At 35.0% G+C, this 10,668-nt stretch overlaps 2 protein-coding genes across 2 annotated transcripts; both read left to right on the top strand.

Moving 5' to 3' along the window:
* Nucleotides 1-1,167: 1,167 nt before the first annotated feature.
* Nucleotides 1,168-2,958, top strand: LOC125423991 (phenylcoumaran benzylic ether reductase Pyrc5-like). The gene is made up of 4 exons (XM_048480067.2): nt 1,168-1,606; nt 1,747-1,984; nt 2,230-2,433; nt 2,560-2,958. The coding sequence occupies exons 1-4, from the start codon at nt 1,289-1,291 to the stop codon at nt 2,724-2,726; spliced, it is 927 nt and encodes a 308-aa protein (XP_048336024.2). The 5' UTR covers nt 1,168-1,288; the 3' UTR covers nt 2,727-2,958.
* A 679-nt stretch (nt 2,959-3,637) lies between these two features.
* LOC107404005 (phenylcoumaran benzylic ether reductase Pyrc5-like) lies at nt 3,638-5,334 on the top strand. Its single transcript, XM_060811550.1, has 2 exons — nt 3,638-4,758; nt 4,889-5,334. Exons 1-2 carry the CDS (start codon nt 4,447-4,449, stop codon nt 5,198-5,200), a joined length of 624 nt encoding a protein of 207 aa, XP_060667533.1. The 5' UTR covers nt 3,638-4,446; the 3' UTR covers nt 5,201-5,334.
* Nucleotides 5,335-10,668: the final 5,334 nt, after the last annotated feature.

Raw genomic sequence — 10,668 nt, 5'->3', positions numbered from 1 at the left:
ATATATATATACGTTTCTGTTCCAAGGCCATGAAAGTAATTGCAAGTCCACAGGCCATGCCTTTTTTTTTTTTTTTTTCACAAAATAAATAATTAAATCTCCGCTGATGAATCTGGACGCACTTTTGTACTAACCCTCTTTGTTGTTTTTGACTATTATGATCTTAAACTCTTGCGTGTCAGAGTTTGTTAAGAAAGGTCATCAACTAATCAAGTAAAATTATCAGATTTTCTAATATCTCACGCATTTTTGTTATAATGTCAAATCTATCCAATTCTGGATATTAAAATAATTAAATAAAAACTTAATGTTATTAAAACAATAATAATAATAATAATAATAGATTATCCGAGAAAGCGAACAAGATCTATTAAAATAATTCTGGATGGCAATTTTATTAAAATAATATATAAGAACCATTAGCATAAAAGAAAAAAAAAATCAAACTAAATAAAACTTTTTTGATATTCAGATAAAAAATATTTGATATAAAATTAGGATTAAATGAACTAAATTGAATCCCGCATTAATATTTTTAAGCTCATCTCGATTTTATAAGTGCTCAAATCCGACAAAAGTCACAAAATTTTAAAAATTTCTTACTTAAGTTTGGCTTAATTCCTTTTATTATATAAATTTCAAAACTTAAATATTTCTTTTTAAAAATAAAAATTTTAACATTAATATTAATAAATTTTATTTATTTTATTAATTTTATTATACAATTAATTTAAATTAAAAAATTTATAAATTTAAAATATAAAAAAGATATTATTTATACATTATAAATATTTAATATATTTAAATTAATAATATAATTTTTATTTAAATATATATAAATGGTAAATCCAAACTATTCATTAATTACTCACTAACTTAATTTATTGTTCAAAATCAATTCATAAGTTTCATTTCTTACTAAAACTTCACTTATTTACTTTACTAAACAAATTCAGTTTATACTAGTTAAAATAAAAAATAAAAAACCAAAAATAAAAAAGTATTGTAAAAAAAAAAAAAAGAAAAAAAAAATTCTAAACAAACCAAAAGATGAACCTGAACGGACCGGCGTTTGCAATCACCTCAGCAAAAGGTTGGCCAACAACAGAGTCAAAATAGCGCCTCTTTGAATGGTATTGGCTCTCATTGATTCCTCCACTACCATATAAACTGGAGATGGGTTTGGTGAGTCCTCGCTTATGGTATTACCAACCCATCATCTAGTGCTTTCCCTTCTCTTTCTCTGTATCGCTCTCTCTCTCACTCTTCTCCCATTTGCTCCAATCTCATGGCTTCCAAGAGCAAGATCCTCTTCATCGGAGGGACCGGATACATCGGAAAGTTCATCGTGGCGGCAAGCGCGAAGGCCGGACATGAAACCGTCGCTCTCGTGCGAGAGGCCACTCTCTCAAACCCAGCCAAGAGTCCTGTCATCAACAACTTCAAGTCTTTGGGTGTCAAATTTGCGATCGGAGATCTGTACGACAAAGAGAGCTTGGTGAAGGCGATTAAACAGGTCGACGTGGTGATTTCGACGGTGGGTCACGGTCAGTTAGCCGATCAGGGTTTGATCATCAATGCTATTAAAGAAGCCGGCAATGTCAAGGTATTAAACCCCTCTTAAACCCTTCCAAAACTCTTTTTTTTTTTTTTCCCTTCTATTTTTGGTTATTCTGTGAGAATTTGAAACTGCCCAAGTGCTTAATTTGTGTTGAAAATTGTGGGTTTTTGGTGGATGTGGTTCAGAGATTTTTCCCTTCGGAATTTGGGAACGATGTGGATCGTGTTCATGCAGTTGAGCCAGGAAAATCAACTTTTGCTACTAAAGCTAAAATTCGACGTGATATTGAAGCTGCGGGGATTTCCTACACCTATGTCTCATCCAACTGCTTTGCGGGATACTTCCTTCCCACTCTGGGTCAGACTGGAGTTACAGCTCCCCCAAGAGACAAGGTCGTGATCTTGGGTGATGGAAACCCAAAAGGTGTATAACGCTTTTGTCCTTCAAATCTTGTATTTTCTTCCTTTTTTGTATCTATATGTTGTTCATTTGCATGATCGGATCTCTGTAATTCGAAGGACAAAAAAAAAAAAAAAAAAACAAAAAAAACAAAAGAGATGGGTATTAGAAATTTGTGCTTGGAGAATGATTGATCAACTCTATTTGTACATCTTTGAAGCAAAGTTTTGGTATTGATGTTTATTTTTTTCTTTGATTTTCTTGTACAGTTGTTTTTAACAAGGAAGAAGATATTGGTACCTATACTATTAGAGCAGTGGATGACCCAAGAACCTTGAACAAAATCCTCTACATCAAGCCCCCTGCTAACATTTACTCATTTAATGATCTTGTGGCTTTGTGGGAGAAAAAGATTGGCAAAACCCTTGAAAAGACCTATGTTCTTGAAGACGAACTTCTCAAGAAAATTGAAGGTCAGTGAGTTTTGTCTAGCACTTTAGGAAATTGTAGCTTTACTATGTCCTGGTTTTATTCAAATTCTTAGTTTTTGGGGCAGTTCTTTAAAAATTCCTGTTTTTTTTTCCCCCCTGTTTTTGCAGAGTCCCCTGTTCCAGTCAATGAGGTATTAGCAATTCTCCACTCTGTATTTGTGAGTGGGGATCACACCAACTTTGAGATCGAGCCCTCATTTGGAGTGGAAGCTTCCGAGCTTTATCCAGATGTTAAATACACAACAGTGGATGAGTACCTCAATCAGTTTGTATGAGAATCACCTAACTTATTCAGTTTTCATGGAGAACTGAAGTGAAGTGAAGCCCTAGTGGTGTTGCTTGTCTCTTAAGTAGTTCTGCGCTGTCTTAATTATAACTAAATAAGAATGTTATTTTCTAAAGGTTACAAACAGGATTGGGGCTATACCTTGATTGTGTCGATCTTTGTGTACTCTTTGTGTCCTGATCAAATTATATGGATATACCTATTTGCCTTACTTTTCCTTATCTTTCTTGTTCATGTTGGTTTTTATTTTAGATTTCAAGCAAATGTCATTGGTCTTTAAGCATCTGAGTTTTTATGATATATGGATTTGTTTTCAGACTGGTTGGGGTTGTTTAATTTAGAATTTAGTTTCCTAGTTTGCTTCGGTTTGTTTTCAATTATGCATTGGGAATAATTTAGTAGGAGTTGCGCTGGCAGACTACTTGTTTCAGAAATGAGAAAACATTCCCTTTTCTTATCAAGTAGAGTTTTCTAATGGGTTTTGCAACTTTTAAGATTTAGCTGCAGTTAGTGACGCATTTAAAGTTTCATCGATGAAATTGGATGATACAATTTATTTTTCTCATGTAATGTCAATTTCAAACCTATCCAAATCGCGATATTAAGTAATAACTAAATAAAAACTTGATTTTATTAAAATAATTTATAAGATCCATTAGCAAAAAAAATAAATAAATAAAATCAAATAGAAATCTTTTACATATATTTTAAAAAAAAAAAAAAAAAAACCAATGTTTATAGGATTGTTCTTTCGTAATAATATAGTCTTTGGTCAATTTCTGAATAATGTAGTTGTTCATTCACTAATAACCCAAATTAAAATTAAAAATAAAAATAGAAAATCGTTGAATGCACAATAATAATAATAATAATAATAATAATAATAAAATACTATCACGTCTAAATTCACTGATTCTCTAGCAGTGTGCAAACATGTAAACCTTATAAAGTTAAGAATCTTCACTTTGAATTTTTTTCAAAATAAAATATTTACTTCCATTTTTTTTATGTAAATATTACCCTTCTTTATTTTTTTGTTTTTTTGGGTGGGATCTATTAATAATATAATGGATTCATGGTCCAAAAACGTTCAAATCGTATAAAATTCTCGCCGAAAGAAGAACCTGCATAGAGGGTCCGTATGAAATCACCTCTGGAGAATATTTAAAACCCAGTCAGCCAATAACAGAGAGTGAAAAAAGCGAGTCTCTGTAAATGGTATTGCTCCCACTGATTCGCCCACGGAGGTGTGTTTGGTGAGTCTTCGCTTAATGGTATTACCAACTTGTATCACCATTAATAATATAATGGATTCATGGTCCAAAAACGTTCAAATCATATAAAATTCTCACCGAAGGATGAATCTGGATAGAGGGTCTGTGTGAAGTCACCTCTGCAGAATATTCAAAACCCAGTCAGCCAATAACAGAGGGTCCGTGTGAAGTCACCGCTGCAGAATATTCAAAACCCAGTCCGTGTGAAGTCACCTCTGCAGAATATTCAAAACCAGAATATTCAAAACCCAGAACGTGTGAAGTCACCTCTGCAGAATATTCAAAACCCAGTCAGCCAATAACAGAGAGAGTGAAAAAACCGGTGTGTCTGTAAGTGGTATTGGCTCCCACTGATTCGTCCATGGAGGTGGGTTTGATGAGTCTTCGCTTAATGGTATTACCAACCCGTCAATTGGCACTACTTTCCCTTGTCCCATGGCTTCCAAGAGCAAGATCCTCTTCATCGGAGGAACAGGTTACATCGGAAAGTTCATCGTGGCGGCGAGCGTAAAGGCTGGACACGAAACCTTGGCTCTTGTGCGAGAAGCCACTCTCTCAAACCCAGACAAGACTCAGATCATCGACAACTTCAAGTCTCTTGGTGTCAAATTTTTGATCGGAGATTTGTACGACAAAGAGAGCTTGCTGAATGCGATTAAGCAGGTCGACGTGGTTATTTCGGCGGTGGGTCACGGTCAGTATCAGGGTTCGATTATTGCTGCTATCAAAGAAGCCTGCAATATCAAGGTGTCAAAACCCTTTTACAACCCCCTAATTTTTTATTTTATTTCATTTTTGGTTATTTTGTGAGAAATGAAACTGCCTAAATGCTTAATTTGGTGTTGAAAATGGTGGGTTTTTGGTGGATGTGATGCAGAGATTTATTCCTTCGGAATATGGGAACGATGTGGATCGTGTTCATGCAGTTGAGCCGGCTAAATCAGCGTTTGCTAGCAGAGCTGAAATTCGACGTGAGATCGAAGCTGCAGGAATTCCATACACCTATGTCTCATCCCACTTCTTTGCTAGATACCACCTTAACACCGGCTCAGCCTCTGTCTGGGCTTACAGTTCCCCCAAGAGACAAGGTCGTCATCTTAGGCGATGGAAACCCAAAAGTTACATAACCCATTTTTCCTTCAAATCTTTGCATTTTTTTTCCCTTGAATATCTTGATTCATTTGCATGATTGGATCACTGAAATTAAGATAAAAAAGGAGATGGGTGTTACAAATTTGTACTTCGAGAATGATGGATCTGTTAGATTTATGTATCTAAATATACATAATAAATTCCATTAATCATAAATTACTAACCTTCAAATGCAGTAATTAATAAATTAAATTTTTAATCCTGCAAAATAAAAAACAATATAAAATAGTACCTATGGATACACTACTCTCAAACCACTCTCAGATCTCTGAAAAACCTTAATATCAAAGTACCGTAATGCAGATATTTGTTTGCTTGCCCTAGACCTTTTATAGTCTCTGCAAATCACACTTACCCATTAATTTTAACATACAACAAATACTAATAATTTAATAATATAATAATATTAAAAAAAATATGGGTAAGTCAATAGGCTTATAAAGAGAGTTGGTCTTCCAGTCCAATGGACCAACTGGAGTCTTATAGAGAGTGTGTGACCATGGGCCCTACTACAAAATATTAAAATAAGTCAGTCCCATTAATGGCATAAATAGACCCTGTAAGTGAGTAATTGATTATACTAAGTCCACAATTATTAATTTATTTAACATTCTCCCACTTGGACTGCATAATCATCATCATATATATAATCCAAACTCACTTACTACAGAATCTCCTGAACCATAATGTCATTTCATCTAAATATATAGCATACCGACAGGGCATAACAATATACTAAACTAGGCAGTAGAGATTCTCTCAGTAAATCTCCCAAAACATGATACCATTTCAACTGAGCACTTTGCATGCCATAAACTCAGTCTAGGTAGTAGAGATTTACCTAACCATGTGCAATCCCCCAACACACAAATACCATTTCATCCGAGCACATTGTGTATCGACGGGATACAACAATATACCCAAACTAGATAGTAGGGACTCACCATGGCATCTGTGAATCAATACACATATACATAGACTAATAGTCTCAACAGGCCTGTAAATATAAGGAGCCATAATATGTGTAATAAAATATCTCATAAATATATAATGACCCACATACATCAATGTATCAAAATAATAAATAATACTTAATATGGATGTTACTACAGAAAATATAACAAACTCCTACTGACCCACAGCAGTTTCAGCTGCCTAACAATCCCATATGGGACACATGCATGCTCCTCAAATATGCTTACAGCTAAGGCCTTGGTCAGTGGATCTGCCACCATGCTGTAAGTAGGCGTGTGAACTACAGTAATGAGGCTTTCTTCAACTTTCTCCTTAACCACAAAATATTTAACATCAATGTACCTCGCACCAGAGGTACCTTTTAAATTATTAAAGAAAAATATTGCTGCAGTATTGTCACAATATATCATAATAGACCTCTCAATGGAGTCAACCACTCCCAAATCACGAATAAAATTCCGAAGCCAAACAGCATGACGAGTAGCCTCATAACACACCACATACTCTACCTTCATAGTCGAGGATGCTGTCACTAACTGTTTGGCACTGCGCCAAGATACAGCACCTCCTGCCATGATAAATATATATCCAGTGGTAAATTTCTTATCATCCACACAGCCTTTATAATTTGCATCACTATAACCAACAACATTTAGGGAGTTGGTACGTCGATATATCAACATATGATCTTTAGTACTCTGAAGATACCTAAAAACCATCTTAACTACTTGGTAATGAATAGGATCAGGATTGCTCATAAATCTACCAAGCACACCCATAGCAAAAGCTATATCAGGCCGTGTACATACTTGAGCATACATCAAACTACCCACTGCTGAAGAATAGCGAACATTTCTCATCGCCATCCTCTCTTTATCATTCTTGGGACATTGATCCTTAGAAAATCTTTCACCCTTTGTGATCGGTACACTTTCAGGAGAACAATTATGTATATCAAATCTCTTAAGGATTCTATCAATATAGGCTCTTTGAGACAATTGCAACACATAATTAGTCCTATCTAGAACAATCTTGATGCCCAAAACAAAAGAAGCCTCTCCAAGATCTTTCATATCAAAATGGTTGCACAATATCTGCTTTGTCTCAGCCAACAGGTCAATGTCATTAGTAGCAAGAAGTATGTCATCAACATACAACACCAAAAATATAAAACTGCTCCCACTGACCTTTTTATATATGCATCTATCAACAACATTCTCCTTAAAGCCATTTTGGATGACAACCTCATCAAACTTAAGATACCATTGCCTCGAAGCCTGCTTAAGACCATAAATTGGCTTCTTAAGGTTACAAACCAAATTACCATTCCCTGTTTGCTGGAAGCCAACTGGTTGAACCATATACACATCTTCAAATAAATCACCATTCAGAAAAGCAGTTCTGGCATCCATCTGATGCAACTCTAGGTCATAATGTGCCACAATTGCCATAATGATTCTAAAAGAATCCTTTGTGGATACAGGAGAGAACGTCTCTGTGTAATCAATTCCTTCCTTCTGGCTAAACCCTTTGGCTACAAGTCTAGCCTTATACCTCTCTACTTGACCATTAGAGTCTTTTTAGTCTTAAAGACCCATTTGCACCCTATAGGCTTGCTACCCAATGGTAACTCAACCAAATCCCAAACACCATTTGATGCTATGGATTTCATTTCATCTTCCATTGCATCCAACCAAAAGTTTGAGTGCGAACTGCTTATGGCTTCCTCATAAGTGACTGGATCTGAATCATCACTTATGTCAATATCATGCTCCTGCAAGTAAACCTCATAGTCATCAGGAATAGCTGACCTCCTAGTCCTTTGTGACCTTCTCAAAGGCACATCAGCATCTACAATAGCTTGGGTATTCTGCTATTCAATGATAGGTTCATCCTGATCAACTACTTGTTCGTCAATTACTAGATTAATAATATTTCTATCAGGAACTACAACACTGGGAATGAATACATTTTCTTCTCTAAATTAAGGCTTCCTTGGACCATTACTATCATCAAATCCAAAATCATCTTCAAAATAAACAGCCCTGTCTGATTCAACAATTCTCGTGGTGTGAGATGGACAAAAAAATCTTAAACCCCTAGATCCTATACAATAGCCAACAAAATATCCACTTATAGTTTTAGGATCCAACTTCTTAACTTGGAGATTATAAATCATTACTTCAGCTTTGCAACTCCATATTCGAAAATGATGCAAATTAGACTTTCTCCCTTACCACAACTCAAAAGGAGTCTTAGGAACAGATTTACTTGGAACTTGATTCAAAATATAAGCAGCCGTCATTAAAACCTCTCCCCACAAGTAATCTGGCAAGTTAGAATTTGCCAACATAGATCACATCATGTCCAACAAAGTGCGATTTCTCCTCTCAACTATGCCATTCTGCTGAGGTGTACCAGGCATTGTATATTGCGCATCAATGTCACATTTACGTAAATAAATTGCGAATGGCCCTGGGTTCCGCTCAGTCTCATCATATCTGACATAAAATTCACTACCTCTATTAGACCTCACAGCTTTTATATTCTTATTCTTTTGAAACTCCATCGTTACCTTAAACTCCTTAAAAGCAACTAAAGAATTTGACTTCTCACGGATAAGCTCAACATGTCCATAACAAGAAAAATCATCAATAAAGGTAATAAAATACCTATAACCACCCAAAGCAGTTGGAGTGAAAGGTCCACATACATCAGTATGGATTAATTCCAAAACATCTCCACACCTTACTTTCTTATCATTTCTAACCTTGGAAGGTAGCTTCCCTTTCACACATTCTACACAAGTCGACAGATCGAAGAAATCAAGATTAGCAAGTATTCCATCATTCACTAACCTTTTCATCCTGTGCCTAGAAATATGTCCCAAACGCATATGCCACAATATTGAGGAATTATCATTAACTCTTGGACGTTTAAAAGCAATAACAGGGTCAACAACAAAATTAATAGAAGAATTGAGACCATTACTAAATAAATCAAGTCTATATAAATTGCCACATAAAGTTCCAAAACCAACAACTTTATCATCCTTATACATCTCAACTTTATTATTCCCAAACAAAAAACTAAAACCTTGATTATCCAAAAGTGAAATAGATAACAAATTCCTCCTAATTGAGGGTACATATGAAACTTCTTGTAATTCTAAAACATATCCAGTGGCAAGTTTTAAATTGATTGTTCCCATGATATTCACCTTCACTCTCAAGTTATCTCCCATATAAACATGCTGATCAAGATTGGTTGGCCCTCTTTGCCTTATCATCCCCTTTCTTTTCTTGCTTTCCCTTCAAATGCCAACAATCTATCTTTTTGTGTCTAACTTTATTGCAGTAGCCACACTTTCCATTGAAGTAAGCTTTCCTTTCCTCTATGTGATGAGCTCCATCCCTAGGCACTTTTGCCTTCATACCAGAAAACTTCTTCTTGTTGGACTTAAATCTTTGTCCAGACGTAAATCCTTGTCCAGGCTTAAATCTTTGTCCTTTCTTTTGGAAAACCCTCTTGGACTTATCTACCTGATGTGAAACTATAGCAATAGATCTTGACCTACTGAGCTTAATATCATCTTCCTCTTTTACAAGAATAGCAGTTAATTCCTCCAAACTACATCCTTCTTTCTTAGTATTCAAACTAGACCTTATATTATCAAACTGAGATGGAAGACTCTTCATTATCGAATAGGTCAAGAACTCCTCTCCAATGTCCATCTTAAGGTCTTTTAACTTATTATAATAAGAAGAAAGTAACATAATATGGTCCCTTACTTCTTTAATTCCATCATATTTAGTATTATTCAAAAGGTCCAAATAATGATGCTTCTCATTCATATCAAACTTGATAAATTTCTTTCCTATCTCCTCAAGAAGTTCTTTTGCTATATCAACCTTAAGAATACTAGCATATATAGTTTCATCCATGTAATTCTCCATCATCATTATGCAGCACTTATTAAAATGCTTCCAATCCTCATAAAGTTTCCTAATTACTGCACTACTATCATTAGTTGGTATCTTGGGTGAATCTATCTCCAAAGGCAAATCCAATTTCATAAATGTCAAATTCATAACCAAGGTCTTTTTTTTTTTTTATTACTTCTAATAATTTATCACATCCAATTTCATCATGGCAGTCATAGGTAGAACATTCGGGGTGCTACTAACTGTGAAAATAGTAAACACAATAAAACATTTAATATATATAAAACAACAACTATTTTCCAGCCCCTTAATACAAAACATAAAATATCAATATGCTAGGGTCTTTGTAGCACTAAAGATACCCTTTCGCGGGCCAGGGACAGTCAACCAAATAACCACAATCAAAGGCATTGAACTGAATTACCGACAGGGTAACTTAGAACTTGCGATTCATGGCATTCAATCAACTTCCACTGCCAATCCAGGCATCATACTAAGTAATTAAAATCACCGACAGGGTAGCCTAGTTACCCGTATAGACCCTGATTAATAAGTGGGAGAAAAATAACATATTGGCAATTTCATG

This window comes from Ziziphus jujuba, chromosome 9 (assembly GCF_031755915.1).
Source record: "Ziziphus jujuba cultivar Dongzao chromosome 9, ASM3175591v1".
Classification (NCBI taxonomy): Eukaryota; Viridiplantae; Streptophyta; class Magnoliopsida; order Rosales; family Rhamnaceae; genus Ziziphus; species Ziziphus jujuba.
Note: the sequence above shows the minus strand (reverse complement) of the source record. Positions and strands in the feature narration are given on the sequence as shown.

Coding starts and splice junctions, on each gene's coding strand:
- LOC125423991 (XM_048480067.2), top strand. CDS start 1,289: ATGGCTTCCAAGAGCAAGATCCTCTTCATCGGAGGGACCGGATACATC. Junction 1,607..1,746: donor AAGAAGCCGGCAATGTCAAG/GTATTAAACCCC, acceptor GATGTGGTTCAG/AGATTTTTCCCTTCGGAATT. Junction 1,985..2,229: donor GGGTGATGGAAACCCAAAAG/GTGTATAACGCT, acceptor TTTCTTGTACAG/TTGTTTTTAACAAGGAAGAA.
- LOC107404005 (XM_060811550.1), top strand. CDS start 4,447: ATGGCTTCCAAGAGCAAGATCCTCTTCATCGGAGGAACAGGTTACATC. Junction 4,759..4,888: donor AAGAAGCCTGCAATATCAAG/GTGTCAAAACCC, acceptor GATGTGATGCAG/AGATTTATTCCTTCGGAATA.